The sequence below is a fragment of the Gymnoscopelus microlampas genome (genome assembly GCF_963454915.1).
Source record: "Gymnoscopelus microlampas genome assembly, chromosome: 7".
Lineage (NCBI taxonomy): Eukaryota > Metazoa > Chordata > Actinopteri > Myctophiformes > Myctophidae > Gymnoscopelus > Gymnoscopelus microlampas.
The window spans coordinates 53509373-53526851 of NC_139944.1; the positions used below are offsets into that span (position 1 = coordinate 53509373).

At 40.3% G+C, this 17479-nt stretch overlaps 1 protein-coding gene across 1 annotated transcript; it reads right to left on the reverse strand.

Annotated features, from left to right (window-relative positions):
• Positions 1–17366, reverse strand: mcrs1 (microspherule protein 1). Its single transcript, XM_084062694.1, has 14 exons — positions 17225–17366; positions 12432–12622; positions 11847–11982; positions 11498–11662; positions 10694–10803; positions 10435–10543; positions 10153–10291; positions 9642–9717; positions 9452–9480; positions 8939–9031; positions 8663–8745; positions 8199–8286; positions 1900–2027; positions 1–1347 (listed from the first exon to the last, which is right to left on the reverse strand). The coding sequence occupies exons 2-14, from the start codon at positions 12620–12622 to the stop codon at positions 1261–1263; spliced, it is 1434 nt and encodes a 477-aa protein (XP_083918820.1). The 5' UTR covers positions 17225–17366; the 3' UTR covers positions 1–1260.
• Positions 17367–17479: the final 113 nt, after the last annotated feature.

The window sequence follows — 17479 nt, forward strand, 5'->3', positions numbered from 1 at the left end:
GGAAAAAACAAACGCTTTAATGTAGAATTTCAACACTTATATTCAGTATTCTGAACAAACATTGGAATAAACATGGTTCTACCATCGCAGTGTCCTCTATATATATTGAAAAGACTGAAATATCCAGCAGAAATATCGCGTCCCTCTTGCTTCAGGGTGTGTGTATGTAGTAGTCTTATCAAAATGTACACCTTAAAATGAATATTTGGAAGTCCTTAATAGCTTGTTGGTCATTTAATGGGTTGAGTTCTCTGGTGGCACTGCTGTGGCCTCGGGAGGAGGAACAGCCGTGTTTTGTCCGTGTTCTGTGTTCTGTGTACAAGTACCGACTGGATCCAGCCAGTTATTCTCACAGAGCCCAAGACGATCAGAGATCTCTGCCTACTATGAATACCACTGTTCCCACACATTTTGAATCCGTTAAGACCGGGAACGCATCTGTGTCATTTTTTAGATTTCTTTGGCTATTCAAAAATAGCAGATCTACAAGCTCATACCGAGTGTGCACGCGCTATGAGCTTTTAGATCTGCTATTTTTTTTGAAGATCGTGGAAAATGTGTGCAATTTTTTTTCTATTTTAATTATTTTTAAAGAGAACATTTTAAACCCCAATCTGTGCTTCTGGGGGGGTCCCTGGAACAACATATTTTGAGATGGGGGGGGGGTCCACGGCCAAATACATTATCATTTTGGGGGTCGGTGCTTCACATGGAAAAGTTGGAGCACCACTGATATAGCAACATACTGTTAGGATTTAGAAGAAAAAAAGAATTGTAGATATGTATTTGGCCGTGGACCCCCATCTCAAAATGTTTTGTTACAGGGACCCCCCCCCCCCCCCAGAAGCAAAGATTTGAGTTACAAATGTTTGCGTTAAAACAATATATATTCAAAGATTTGCACAAATCTACAAGCTCATAGTTAGTGCTTGTATATCTGCTATTTCTGAATAGCCAAAGAAATCTTAAAATGACACAGATTATTTCCCGGTCTAAACGGGTTAACCACTTACTGTAAGCCAAACATTTTATATGTAGATGATTTACAAGCTCATCAGATCTTCGATTATTCGATTAATCGAAAAATTAATCGATCGCTGATAAAATAATGAATAGTTGCAGCCCTACACCACCCAGACGTAATAGGTAGGTGGAGATCTACTGATCGTCTAGGATCAAGGCAAGTGTCTTATTATAGTCTTATATAGTCCAACACTTCCTCTCTTCTTCTTCTTCTACCAGCCGAACATGTACGTTCGTTCACTGCTGACTCATCTTAGCCGCCTCGGCTTTGATCAGAGAGATGAGCTCCAGGTTGATCAGGAACACGAAGCGTAAACCTGCAATCTGAGGAAGACATAACGAATTGTTACAACTTTTTTGTCTTTGCATCTGTCTAATTATATATCGTTGCTGTCGGACAGAAACCGCATATCTCCATATTCTAACTTGTTGTGTTTTTTTCGTAAATTAACTATAAGTTGATCTGCCATTTAAAAAAAATACACCAGGTTGCAATTTGGGTTTTATAAATATTTAACCAATGAAAATGATTATAAGGATCCCTGGCTAATAAGCCTTATATGCCTTAATACATTATAATTGCCCTCCATAACTCAAATAAATAATTTAAAACACCTTAAATATTTTATTTATTTTATTTTTATACAATTATAATGTATTAAGGCATATTTGGCTTATTAGCCAGGGATCCTTTTAACAAGAGCTTGTGACAAATAATAACTATACTGGATCCATTGGAACACGTTTATTTATACAAAAAAATCCTGAAAATTAATGGTGTTGGACATACAAGGTTTCTACCTGACAGCGATGATTATATAACGATTATTTTCATATATTAATAATAAACAGGCTCCATCACCATACAGTACATACCTCTACCACAGAGTTGTTGTTTAGTTTCCATTTGTTGCCGGACAGCACCGGTCTGCCGTCTACATAGATAGGCCGTCTGCCCTCGTTGGCGATGAAGAAGTCCCCGTTGTTCTTCAGTTTAATGATTCCTTCACAAACAGAAACATAGGAGAATATATTATAACCAACCATAACTTAGATCAGTGGTTTTCAACCAGTGGTCCGGAGACCACCAGTGGTCCTTAAGGGAGTACAAGGGGGTCCCCAGCAAAATGAGTTAATAGCGTCACAATCATTTTTAACCACTTAGCTTTGGCTATTCAAAAATAGCAGATCTACAAGCTCATAGCGCGGCACCGAGTGCCGCGCTACGAGCTTGTAGATCTGCTATTTTTGAAAAACCTTGAAAAAGTGTAGCATATCTTTGAATATTTATATTTTTTAAAGCGAAAATTAACTCATATCTTTGCTTATGGGGGTCCCTGGCACAAAACATTTTCAATTGGGGGTCCGCGGCCAAATGTATATCAATTTAGGGGTCCTTGGCATGAAAAAGGTTGAAACCACTGACTTAGAAGATCAGGTGCTGAACAGGGGAGGTTAATAATATAAAAAGCCATATATATATCGTTATAACCATAACGATATATAACCATATAACTTAGTTTTTTTCCGTAAATTAACGGTCCTACTTGATCATACTACAACGTCACACAAAAGCAGCAAAAGTAGCAGATCTACAAGCTCGAAACGCGGTGAGAAGCGACGCGTTTTGAGCTTGTAGATCTGCTACTTTTGCCGTTTTTGAATTCGAATCCTGAAATGTAACAGTTTTGAACATATGAGGTTTCCACCCGACAGACGAAATACCACTTTAATTGATCAGCATTTAAAAGAAAAAATCAGATACAAAATATAGAACCGCTTTAATCATTTTGTAGTCATTTTGTTACAACCCACCATGGGTGGGTGGCACCCACTGGGTGCCAAATGGACCCGATTGAGCTGAACCAACAAAAACAACAAGCCTGAATCTCACAATCACACAACAAAGACTACACACATGATTGAGCTCCTGGAACTGTGACATGAAAATACCAGAGTGACAAAAGTGCTGAAAAAAAACACCCATCATGCACAACAACACATGCATCTAGCTTTAATTTGAGATATTTGTATAGTTTCCTGAGGCTGGTTGAGGTACTGTACATCCTTGCTTCTCAAAGTGGGGTCCGGGGACCCCCAGGGGTCCATGAGGGAGTTCCAGGGGGTCCCCAGCTAAATGATAGATAGCTAGGAACCAAATTGACCCTTTTGGTTCTGTAACTCAGAGGGCGTACAATTTGTACACTCTCTGAGTTAAATTAACATTGATTTTACAATATAATTTTGGGTCCCAGAGATAGAACATATCTTTTCAAATGGGGGTCCGCGGGCTAATACGTGTCAATTTGGGGGTCCTTGACATGACAAGGTTTGAGAACCTCTGCTGAACATGTATGTAGTAAAAGATAAGCAGAAGGCAACACACACAACTCTTTCTGTCTCTCTTTTGTGGTGCAGGGACTCAAATCCCCCAAAAGATGCCATTCTTAATTCGCTTAATCAAATGACTAAATATTTTTGCATTCATTTTTCTATTATAGCATACTTATAGGAGAATAGGAGAATTTGCCTAGTATGACCTCAGACAGGGGTTGTACTTTCAAAAAGCTGAGCCAAGAATAGACCAGATAGTAATTTTCCGCTGGTTGAGCGGGTTATGATTGATGGAGCATTTCTCTCATCCTGATAGAGGAGGAGATAGCTAAATGATACATTGTACCGTCCGTCGCTCATATCCTGTCAGCTCAGCAAAATGTTAAAATGGAAGGGTTAGAGTTGAGGGAGGAAAGTTACTCAGTAGTGTGGTGTCAAAAAATAAACGATTCATAGATTAATCGCGATGCGGACATGGACGACGATGAATCGATTCACAAAAATCTATTTTTAATGCATTTATTTTTAAACATTTTTTTTATCATATTGCTACTTGCACAGAGCAGCAGCCAGATGTATATGTTGTTCAGTATATCTGACTGCTTGTATTGACCGATGAAAAAGTTGCCATGCTGTGCAGTAATATAGAAAAGGTGATGCATCGTCGAATTGAATCATTACAAGGTTAATCGAATCGAAACCTGGTAAATCGTAATTGAATGGTGAGGGCATTGCCAATGCACACCTCTATTACTCAGGTGGACGGCTAAATAAATAACCCCAGTGAACCATGGGTTCATGCATAGGCCATCACACACACACACACAGGTATTATTACTTTATGTATTTATGGCCATGAATGCACATGGCACACACTGTCTGGCACTATCACTTATGTGTAACACTTACAGTACACGATATCTGCGTTATTATATCTGCTACTAAGTGACGTCTCTCACTTGCACAAGAGAGACTGATATTCTGCCTCATTCTTTTCTTTTTTTTGAGCACACACACACCTTATAGTATATTTCAGGGGTCTTCAACAGGGGGTCCGGGACCCCTAGGGGGTCCTCAGAGTTACTGCAGGGGGTCCGCCAAATCTTTGTGTGATTTTTTTTATGTTAACTACTTTGAACCCTAGCATCCCTTCTCTGAGGAGAACTTTAGCCAAAAATAGCCGAACTACAAGCTCACAACGCCTCGCGCTGCGAGGCGTTGTGAGCTTGTCTGTGAGCTTGTCTGGGGGGTCCCTGGAACAATATATTTTGAGATGGGGATCGGCGGCCAAATACACATAGGTTTGGGGGTCCTTGACATGAAAAAGTTTGAGAACCACTGATACAGAAACATACGTTTTTTTCAGAATACTGTTGGGATTTAGAAGACATTTTGTAGAATCGGCTTCAGGTCTTAATGGGTTAAATAAAGTTGTGTTTACAGGCCCTAACACACCACCACCAGGAATTTTAAACCACTGTTTCCCAAACAGTGGGTCAGGACTCAGGACACAAAACATGTGCTGCTGCTCTACACATCGTAGAATTCAACCCATATATTGCTCTACTGCACCCCCTGTCTCTTCACCATGGTAACTGCTTCTAATATGGGAGAAAACAGTTTTATGATGTTATGAAAATGGGAAAACTGACTTTCCTAACTATGTGAGGTGATGATTCGCTAGGATAGATTCACTTTAACATGCCCACTTTGTACTTGAGGCCAAGGGCCCAAGAGAAGGGGGGTTGAGTAAAGTTCTCCTTTGATTGGTGTGTTTTTAGATAGCTTGGGTCAACCTAATCCTGATGCACAACTTACTGCATTGGGGCAATTGGACAAATAGTTAGCCTTGCCGAGCCATGAGGCATACGGGGCAGGAGCCTATCTCCTGTTTCTGTAGCGTGAGGCAGCTTGATGTACAACAGGGTTCCCCAATTACTTTTCCCCAAGGGCCAAATTACGTCTCGGGTACCAAGCCGAGGGCCAGGGGCATTGTGCCCGCCGCGGCCCTGTGCGGGTGCCAAAATCGTGCGTTTTTTATTCATTTTTTTCCTCTAATCGAGCTAATTTGACACTGTTATTTTAGGCCTGGGATTCTTAAATCCTGTGAGGGTCACACAAGGAAAAAATGCACTCTGGAAACAAAATAAGCTGATAATCAACTATGCTTAAAATGTTTGGTTGTTACAGTCTGCTTGAAAAGTAAGATTAACAGCAGCCAGTTGTACTTACTGAAAATCAAAATAAGTCCAGAATCAACAATGTACCGGTACTTACAGATAGGGTTTGTTAGCTTGCTTGAACATTAATACAGATTTATTTTTTTTCAAAAAAAAATTAAAAAAAATAAAAACTTTTTTTTTCTCCAAATATTATTTTTTATGACAGGAGTCGTCGCGGGCCGGACAGTTGCCTCTCGTGGGCCGCAAATGGCCCGCGGGCCGCGTATTGGCGATATGACGCTAGTATGTCGCAGGGACTTGCCACCCCAATACAGCCCTTGATGCTGAGTGCCAAGCAGGGAGGCACTGGGTCCCATTTTAGAGTCTTTGGTGTGCGACCCGGCCGGGGATCGAACCCTGACTTCCCAATCTCCGGGCGGACATTCTAACCTCAAGGCCACAGACAATCAGTTATGCCTTTATGTTCATTCTGTCTACTCCTCCCCTCTTAGCCAGATCACTTCTACTCATCCTTCTACTCATGTTTCCTCTTCTCACCTTAAAATTTCTATTTTGTAAATAGAATACTTTTATACTTTTATAAGTCCTTCGTATTTTGAGCATTTGTTTACAGCAGGATACATTTCTCCAAATCACTTCCAATAAGAAAACGTATCCGTATAACACATGATATTGCCCTCAGTCTGAAATCATTCATCTAACACCGCAACCTCAACCTCTCAGGCGTCAGCAGCAAAGCCATCACATAATACCATTGATTCTCAACCTTTTTCAGGCCGTGAGTGACCCCCAAAAATATTAATAATGTGCTTCCAAACTGGGGACCCCGGCATGCCACCCTGACAAGCACTTGGAATTGTAATTGAGTTGAGGCATTACACTCCATAGTTCCATAGTTAGAAATTGTGAAAATAGACCATCCGATCTACATTAATGACTTTTAAGATCTTTTTAATACCCATAAAATGAATTTTAAAAAGACCATTACCGTGTCAAAAGTAATCGATAAACTATACACAGACATGCAAACAAACTAGCCGTTTTGAATCCAAATAGGGCAATTGTGTGACACCTGACCCGAAAAAAAAAAACATGTTGTCACCCTTTTCACCTCGGGGCTGTTTACATGCCTGTATGTATACGATAAAAAATGGTCAACAAACCAATAACTGTACAATAAAAAATGGTCTAACATTGGTCAAATTGTCAAATATTATCTAAGAAAGATGAAAATAGGCCGATCTACAAGCTCACAATGCGAGGCGTTGTTATAGAACAGTGGTTCTATGACAACCAGCAGTCCTTGAGGGGGTTCCAGGTGGTCCCCAGCTAAATGATGGAGAGTCTTTAACCAAATGGACCCTTATTAGATCTTTAACTCTTAGAGAGCGTAAAATGAAACCAAATGGACCCTTGCGGGTCCATTTGGTTTCATTTTACACTCTCTAAGAGTTAAATTATTGTTAAACATCTGCATTACTTAATTTACAAGAAGTCTACACAATTAGAGAATGTAGAAGAATTGTTATTTTGATCAAGGTTTGCCTGTTATCTCTCCTATGGAACCAACATCAATACATCATGGATGGAATTGCGGACAAAATCTTATCCAACGATAACAAAATATTCTACGTTTTGGGTCTCAGAGTCTAAATCTCATCAAATGGTGATGAATCTGTGGCTCAAATGCCGAATAAATAATGGACCTTGATATGAAAAGGGTTGAAAACCACTGTTCTATAAAAGGACAATAAAGAATCCATCTAGCTTATCAATTGGCACTAAACCAGCTGGACTCGGCTCTCTCAGCATGTTATCAAGTTAACTTGTCATAATTGAAAATTATTGGACAATAATGTTACGCAGGTATCATTACTGCAAGATAATTAACTCATTAAGACCTGGAACGCATCTGTGTAATTTTTTTTATTTGAGCTAGAAAGCATTATTTTACACTTTGGGCTATTCAAAAATAGCAGATATACAAGCTCATAGTGCGGCACCGAGTGCCGCACTATGAGCTTGTAGATCTGCTATTTTTCAAAAAATCGTGAAAATGTGTGCAAATCTTTGAATATTTATATTTTTAAAGCGAAACATTTGTAACTCAAATCTTTGCTTCTGGGACCCCCTGGAACAAAATATTTTGAGATGGGGGATCTGCAGCCAAATACATATAATTTTGGGGGTCCTTGACATGAAAAAGATTGAGCACCACTCATATAGAAACATACGTTTTTTTTCAGAATACTGTTGGGATTTAGGAGACATGTAGAATTGGCTTCAGGTCTTAACTCATTCACTGCCAGAATTATTTCTGGCCTGTTTGAACACCGCCAAGATTTTTCATTGAAAAAAAAAAGTACTCAGGAGCCGAGATACAGAATTTTTAAGTTTTAAGTTAACAAGGAAGTGGATGGGAGTCTATATCTTCGAAAAATCATATCTCCTTGGTCTTTGGGTCAAAAAAAAAAAAAAAAATCTAAAAAAAAAAAAAAAAAAAAAAAAAATATTTTTATTTTTTTTAATTTTTTTAAAAAGTCGTTTTAGTCGTTCTTGGCAGGCATGGCTTATGGACAGAAGTCGTTTTAGTCTTTCTAGGCAGTATATGAGTTAATGGGTTAATATCCAGGGAGTGTCAAAGTTATTAAATCTCACCTTGTTTCCGGGATATCTTCCAGGCGGGACCTTCCAGTGACAGGTCCACGTCGATCTGTTTGTCCTTGGTTGCTCTGCCCAACGTAATCTGTGGGAACAGAGGAGACTTAGGCAAACACGACACGGAAAAGATAAAAGAATGACGAAAGAAACGCTTCGCAAACACGCCACCCCGGCGCCGCTCTGTGTTAATTAGCTCTGACTAAAGCATTGGTTCTCAAGGGACCCCCAGGGGTCCTTGCATCACAATCATTTTAACCACTTTATCTATACATTGGCTATTCGAAAATTGCATACAAGCTCACAGCGGTACATCTGCCATTTTTTAACCTTAAAAAAAAATCTTGAAAGTATTGGAACATTTTCATTACTTTTTGTTTTAGTTTTTTCGGCTGTATACATATTATTATGGTCCTTCTTGACACGACAAAGTTTGAGAACCACTGAAATAAAAGGGAACTTGCCTCTCGTGATCTCATGAGATAGCGTACCATCCTTCCTCTCAGAGCTGCTAGTGTCTGGTTGTCAAAGTCTGGCAGGTTCATCCCTGAGGACACAAGTAAAACATTTCGCTCCACGTCATTCAGTGACCCCCCTCTTTCGGTCCAAAATTGCAATGTGGTGAATGGACACTCATCCAATGGGACCCCATAGCTTGGCGTGTATTAAAACCGTAGTTTTAATTCGGCAAGTGACACTAACCGTGTCATTTTGAGTCAAGTGTGTTATAGCCTGCTTACCTGTAATGCTGTCCACCAGGACCTGCCAGCGAGGCAACTCCTGTTCCAACTGTCTGATCTCCCTCTTCTGATGGCGATCTGAGATCATGAGCTCTGAGGAGGAAAGGACCATGCAGGGAATATAGAGTGAGCTCAAATATCCTCACTGTCGGGGCAGAAACCTCTCCATATTCTATTTTTTCGTAAATGAACGCCCTACTTGATCATACTACAGCGTCACACAAAAGCATCAAAAGTAGCAGATCTACAAGCTCGAAACGCGGCGCGAAGCGACGCGTTTCGAGCTTGTAGATCTGCTACTTTTGAATTTGAATCCTGAAAAGTAACAGTTTTGAACCCATGACGATATGCTAGACAACACTAAAACCACTATGAACACGGGGAGTAAGCCATGACTAGTCATAATTAAGAAACTAACACAAACAAAGATACAAATTGAAGATGCACTTAGTCCCCAAAATTCCATGTGAAATTTCACGCTCACATGCATTAATATGAATTAATATTTCTTACCGTGTTCCAACACCTCATCCCTGCTCTCCCTGTGGATAAAGCAAGACATATTATTATTATTATGGGCATTGGACATTCATTAAATTACAGAGAGACCATGGGGGGCATAATAAACTTTCAGATGGTATCATTATCAATGTCAAAAGCACTGTGGAGAAATGTGAGTAATGAGAGTGTAAAGATATCTTACTTTAACTTTGCATCATCGACCATCTGCTCCGCATCTGAGAAGTTGAGCACCTGGTCACCTTTAGGGAGAGGCTGGACTGAAACACACACACAGGTTCACAATACATGGATATTAGAACTGTAACTTGGTAGCCTGAGCTTGTCATAATAGTATTATAAAGCAGTGGTTCTTAAAGTGGGGTCCAGGGACACTCAACAGTAAACAAACCTTGAAAAATAAAAACTTGCAAAGTGAAGTGAAAGTGAACCAATATACAGTATCAGTGTATGCTGGGTATATCTGCATATTTCAAAAAGTTAAAATTTAAGGACTTTTAAGTCCCTTTTTAATACCAAATTGTCAAATAAATATTATGTAAGAAAGAGGCAAACATTGTGAAAATATCTGATCTACAAAGCTCATGATTCGCAACGTACTTATTTGTGGAACCGAGTGAAACTAAATGTGTCAACTCCTACAATTCCAAGTGCTTGTCGGGCCCCCCGTTTTGAGAAGCAGCGTTGTAACTCACCATTCTGGTCGTCCAGCAGGTAGTACTGTTTCAGCAGCTGCCAGTGTACCAGCAGACTCTTGGGGGTCCGAGAAGGGTGCAGTATGCTGGGGTGCTTGTTCAGCAGCTCCTGGAACAGCTCCAGTTTAGGCTGGCTAGTCTGTTGAGAATCAGACACATGAAAAGTTAAGGCCTGTTAAAAGGCCGAAGATAAATGACTGTCAACCGAAAACAGTTGATTTAGAAATAGATTGTGACTGACAGGTAAAAAACAGGTAAATATTAACATCACACTGTACTTACAGAACCAATCTTGGACAGTAGTGCCTCTTCAACCTGACTGAAGAGAGCTTTACTCTGGATGGCAGCGATGGCCTCTGGGTGGAGCTGTCTCATGGCTTGCCACGCCAGCCTGACACACAGAGAACAAACAAGCCGTGAATAAAAGCGCAGTACCCAGGTACGTAAAGAAATATACCAACATTAACCTGCATTTTCCCACAAAAGGTTAACAGTTTTGGACATTAAGATTTCCACCCGACAGAGACGATTATGTTCTTACTTTGAAATGACAGGATCGTAGAGCAGCGCGTACCAGCGCTCCTTTATCTCCCGTAATGTGAAACGACAGCTGAACTTCACCCCTAAATGAACTGAGGTCAGGTCTGTGGTCTGAAGCACAGAAGAGTCACAGACAAAAACACACAATTATAAACATTTCAACTTCACTTTAACCCATTGAGACCTGAAGCCGATTCTACATGTCTCCTAAATCTCAACAGTTTTCTGAAAAACGTATGTTTCTATATCAGTGGTGCTCAATCTTTTTCATGTCAAGGACCCCCAAAATTATATGTATTTGGCCGCGGACCCCCATCAAAATATTTTGTTCCAGGGACCCCCCAGAAGCAAAGATTTGAGTTAAAAATGTTCGCTTTAAAAATATATATATTCAAAGATTTGCACACATTTTCACGATTTTTCAAAAATAGCAGATCTACAAGCTCGTAGCGCGGCACTCGGTGCCGCGCTATGAGCTTGTATATCTGCTATTTTTGAATAGCCCAAAGTGTAAAATAATGCTTTTTAGGTCAAATCTAAAAATGACACAGTTCCAGGTCTCAATGAGTTAAGCAGATACATAAATGCCTTCACTGCATTCCTTTGAAATTCATTTTGACAATTTCTTTTAACCACGTTAACTTCAAAAATAGCACATCTACAAGCTCACAACGCTCAACGGCTATTTGTCGTAAGACAAAAAAATATATACAGGGCTTAAGTAGTTAGTAATGTATTAACCATGACTTCTCCTCACCTGCAATACATTAGTAAATGTATTTATTATCCATTACTTTTTCCTCACCTGTAGTACAGCGTTTATAAGCAACAGGTCGTCTGTGGGCTTCCAGCGGCCCAGGTCTTTAGTGACCTGTAGAGGCTGCTTGCTCTTCTTCATTCTCTTGGTGATAGAGGGTGGAGTCACCACCATGGCCAGGGGGGGGGTCAGACCGCTGCTGGATTTGGTCATCTGACAGGGAAGAGAGCATGAAGGTGGAGATTAATACATGATATTTCTTAATCATTTCATTATTAAGATATTTTTGAATAGCCCAAAGTATAAAATAATGCTTATAGCAAAAAAATAAAATAAAATGACACATATATGCGTTCCCGTATAGAAGGGGTTAAACTTGGACCTTTCATTTTGTCACCTTTTGTTTGGATGAGAGCTCACCGCTCCCTGAGCAGCGCAGTGGCTCTATGACAGGAGGACCTTTGACCCTGCTGGAGGACTTGACCAGGCTGCTCTCCACAAGCTCATCGTCAAACTTCTTCCTCTTTATCGACCTGGAGACACAGTCATGGATTAAAGAATAAAATAAAATTAAAAGACAAAAAATATGTCCTAATATGCCATTTGTAGGCATGTAACGATTTAACGTAAATCGATTAAAATCGATTCAAACTGGTGACAATTTAAATCGATTTAATAAAAAAATATCGCGATGCAAACAGCAGAGGGCGCGTGAAAAAAATACAAGATCTTTGTAAGAGAATTGATTAAAAAAAGAGAAGAAAATACTGCATTTGTGTAAGAGAAATAATTAAAAAATATATATTTTTAGTTCATTTGTCTGGAAAAAAAATGTGTATTTAAAAAAACGTAGCGTGAACCTAGTATTGTGATTCTATGGAATCCAAATGATTGAAATCAGTCGTGGACTGATTGGGACTAGGAACATTAATCCATGATGAGTACAGTACAATAATAATGAAGGTTTTTGATCAAATCAAACCTGGAGGAACTCCTGCGTTTGGGAACAACTCCTCCGCCGTGGGCTCCAACACTGTGGGCTCCAACACCACCAAAGGCTTGCGTCGCCGTCCTTTTGACGTCTTTTATTCCCAACGACTCTTCGTCTTCCGATCGACTCTGAGCCCCGCCTACAGCCATGGATGCACCGCCCACTGATGCACCTGCCTGCATCTGGACACATGTTATAGACACATGTTATAGACACATGTTATAGACACAGATACATGTCAGCTTTTAATTCCCACACATTTTTAACAAATTAATTTTCAAAACTTCATCAATGCGCCAACAGATCTACACAACCTATCACGGTGCAACGTGTTGTTAGCTTGTAGATCTATTCTTTTTCGTCATCTGACGTCCTGTATTTATTAATCTGCACTCACACAGCTCATGCAGCGCAGCACTATATTTTGCCATGTTACTTATTTCACGCAATGTTGAGACAAAAACTATGTACTGCATCTCCAAACATTTTCCAAAACATTTGATTCATTCCAAACATTTTCCTGAAAAGGCCTGGAATTTTTTTTTTTTTTATCATTTCTAAATATTTCCAGGAATTGCATGACCGTGGGAACTCTGAGCATATCAGCACTATACAACCATGAGCCATTTATGGATTAAAGAAGCAAAATCAAATCTCACAACTGAAAAAATGTGTGCTATAATGTGTGATTTGTGAGACAGTGTGAAAGGAGCCGCCCATCACAGTAGCACTGTTTCCTAAACAATTATGTAAAATGTGGATGTTTTAGAAATATTTGTCCTGCTGTTCTATATACTGCCAACCAGGTGAAGAAATCACGGTTGAGGCTATAAACCTTTACTTTTATGAAAATTATCCGAGGCCATTAGGGTTTTATGGAAGATGCTTATTATTAACATATTGCTAGTTTTACCACTTCAAATGGTCTAATCTTTAAATAATAACCAATCTACAAGCTCCCAGACGCATTGAGAGCTTGTAGATCGGCTATTTTTGCATCGCAACATGCTGGCTTCTATGGAATCCAAATGACGTCTGAAATCAGTCATGGCGACCGAGAACTTTAATCCATGTGTAATGTGACATCAGTTAATGTTTGCTTTTTGCATGGCCTCTTGTACTCCTCACAAGTCACAAGGGGAGATTGGTGGTAGAACAGGTCCTGTACAAATACGTAGAGTAACTTGGCTTTCAAATTAAACTATTATAGCTGCAGCACTACTGCACACGTTGTAGCACACTGCTGAAGGGTTGTGGGATCAGATTTCATTGGGAAATTAAATCATGCAAACGTTTCCAATGCAAAGAATTACACTTCACTTTCAAACTACTTAAAGGGGATACACCATGAATTTCTTTTTTTTTTTTGGGGGGGGGGGGGGGGGGGGGGTATTTTTTGGGCTCCCCAGTGTCTCTTGTACCCCAAAAAATATTTTTTTTTAACATTCAGTCATTCATTCTCATTTCAGAGATTTTCAGAATGGGCGTGTCTGAACAGGCCATCTCAGAATGGCATGGTTGCTTACATCACAAACCATTTCTGCCCATGTATTTTGACAGACAGAAATGCTCAGTAGCACCCCTCTGCCCAACAGGACGTTTTGGTATTGCAGCTGAAAGTGCTTTATAAGCCAGAGAGAAGTTAGCTGGAATGAGTATATCTGAGGCTTGATTTAGGCTCAAACCTTTTGAAAAACGTTTGAGGGACATAAAACAATATGATATTAAATATTATTATTATTTTTTAAATTCATGGTGTAGTCCCTTTAATTGAAAGATATTGGTTGCTGATGATGGGTCAAATCTGCGATGTCAAAGTCTAGCATTACATGTAGAAATTGTTTTATCCTGTGAGCAAAACTCCAAGATATCTTCAGTCAGCTGTACAGTAATCCAAGTTCCCAGAAGCTACTGTGGAGCATTACATACATCTCCCTACCATTTATGACAAAAGGTACAATCAACATATCAGGGTGCCCGGTAGTGATGCGCGGGTTGACCCGTAACCCGCGGGACCCGCGGGTCAACCCGCGGCGCGGGTGGGTCAAGTCAGAATTTCGGAGAATTTTATGCGGGCTGTGGGTGAGCGGGTCAGCCGCTCTCACACGCAAAAAATAAAATAAAATCACATTCTCTTGTTTTGTCTTTATTCCTAATAAGAATAAGAATAATAACAATAAAACAGTTTGAATACACTTGGGGATTATTTTCTAACCATCATTTTACAGAATAAAAAAAAAAATCGCGGGTCGCGGGGCGGGTTAATCCATAGATTTATATATGGGTTTGCGGGGCGGGTTGAGGCGGGTTGGGTTCCGTCGCGGGGCGGGGCGGGTCATGAAAAAACCCGACCCGCGCATCACTAGTGCCCGGGCCCTTAGTGCCTCAGGTTGTAACCATAGACTGTATAAATGAGATGGACAAACCCCCTCCGCTGCTTTCTACAGACCGAAAATGAAGCCTTTGCTGCAAGACTGTAGGTCCGCCATCTTTCAATACGCGTCAGAATGAGTTCAGACCATTATTGGTTGGGTAACTTGTCAATCAAGAGCGGGGGGGCGGGGAATGAATGCTATTGGTTGTGTAGCGTGTCAATCAAATCATCCCGCCCCTCCTAGAGAATAGCCTACTTTATCGTCAATTTTATAATAAACTAGAGGTCCGGGCGGCCTACGGCCGCCCGAAACCCCTAGCCGCGCACGGGGTGCGTGTATATATGGGATGAACATTTGGGGAAAAAAAAAAAAAAAAAAAAGAAGTTGTAATGTAAAAGTAAAAAAATTGAGAAAAAAATTGGGAAGAAATAATATTTTTTATGTTTCAGGGGGTCCGCGGACCCCCTGGTGGTCCGCGCCAAAGTGGTCGGATGAAAATCTCCAAACGGTTAAAAAAAAAAAAAAAAAAAAAAAAAAAAAAAAAATCATGCAGGTTCTTGCTTGTTTCTGGCGTGGCATCCCAACCTGGCATCCCAATGCCGGCGATGTGTACTTGCGGGTTGCATAATGATGACATCACTGTCGAATCCTTTGCTGTCATGAACCTAGCCTGGTGTGTTGACCAGTAATGATGACATCACTGGCTAATCCTTTGGTGTCATGAACCTAGCCTGGTGTGTGGAGCAGAGCAGAGCAACGTGCTGTTGTTGTTTTGGGGATTTTCAATGGCGGGCCGTCGTGTTGTGTTGGCCTCGGTGGTACGCACGGTAAGCGGTAGGAAGCTGCTTCCACTTCCGTTGTGTCCGACATTTGGTGAGTAGAATTAATTATGTTGCGAGGTGGGAACGGTGTAGTGAGGCATGCCAGGTGGCCTACGCGAAACGTTAATTCAGGCCGCCCGCCGTGGCGACAGTGTTGGCGACATGTGGTCTGACGGTGTTGTGTTTAGTCGATAACAGAGCTGTGGGGTGTCGCCACCGAGGGCACGGAAGTTGCTCGCCATTTATATAGTTAGATAGAACCATAATTTAGCAAAACGCATATCCTGATGATTGAAAGGAGACTTTAAACTAGCGACTGGAAGCATATAGAATTTATGACAATTTTTATTACAGTAAGAAAATCTAGTCTAAAGTTTGTCAAAAAACCCATTCACTTGCGCTAAAATAAATTCTTTCTGAACCCACAGGTCGGCGCAGGGTAAAACAGCGCCACTCTGGCCATTTTGTCGGCCTCATCGTAAATATCTCAGCCTTGCCCCTTGGTTGTAACATACATACTGTACATTCCTCCATTACATTCACTGTAGATCAGGGGTCTTCAACAGGGGGTCCGGGACCCCTAGGGGGTCCTCAGAGTTACTACAGGGGGTCCGCCAAATCTTTGTGTGATATGATTATTTTTTTTTACCTTAACCACTTGAACCCTAGCATCCCTTTTCTGAGGAGAACTTTAGCCAAGAATAGCAGATCTACAAGCTCACAGTGCGAGGCGTTGTGAGCTTGTAGATCGGCTATTTTTGGCAAAGAGGTATAGGTGTAGAGGGAAAAAAAGAGCAGCACCAAGTAAACAAAAAAAAGTTTAATCTGAAACTAAATTTAATACAAGGGGGTCCCTGCTTCATCTCTCTCTCAGCTAGGGGGTCCTTGGCCTGAAATGGTTGAAGACCCCTGCTGTAGATTGATATTATCCATATTCCCACTGAGTGACTGGCTGACACTGTACATATAACAGTCTGCCCCCTAACATCATATGTCAAAATGTCTGTATTTATGCTACATGCATCATTTGGGCATCGAAGTAAAAGTATTGGAAATTGGAAATACTCAAGTACAATAAAAAATACCTCAAAATTGTACTTTAAGTACAGTACTTAAGTAAATGTACTTAGTTACTTTCCACCACTGATAATAATAGATAATAATAATAATAATAAAGGTGCAAAGTTATATTGATGCACTGTGAAGTCTGCATGTCATGGATCTGTGTGTTTAGTGACATTATATATCACATTATAATATTATCATGTAAAAACAAAGGCTATCAGTTCAGCCTTTGTTTGTTTACATCATAACAACATGGCCTGTTTCTAATGAGGAACATCTACAGACATAATGGGCATTAATAAGACTCATAAACACTATTAATAACAGCGGATTAGATGGCTAATATTCATATTACCAGACATACTTTATAACATAAATAGTATTATTATGACACAGACTCCACGGTGAGGTTATGTTTATGCTGCTTGTTAGCTATACCTAGCATTAAGCTACCTAGCATTAAGCTAACAGCATTGCAGTGACAATAGAGTCAAATAGAATGTTAGTATGTCTATAAACTCACCTTTTCCTCTTCTGTTTATTATCTTTACTCTGAAATAACGGTATAAAATAGAACCGCTGTGAATATATAACGGGCTTATTTAGCTAGTTAGCTTAGCATTCATCAGATATACCAGATACTATCGGTTGTAAACAGCTAACATAGCGTTAGCCTCTTCCGCTTCTCTCTGACGGCGGGTCGGTTGGGAAATCCAGTGTATTGTTGGTGCATTACCGCCACCTTCTGACGAGGAGCTCGCTACATCAATACTTCAAT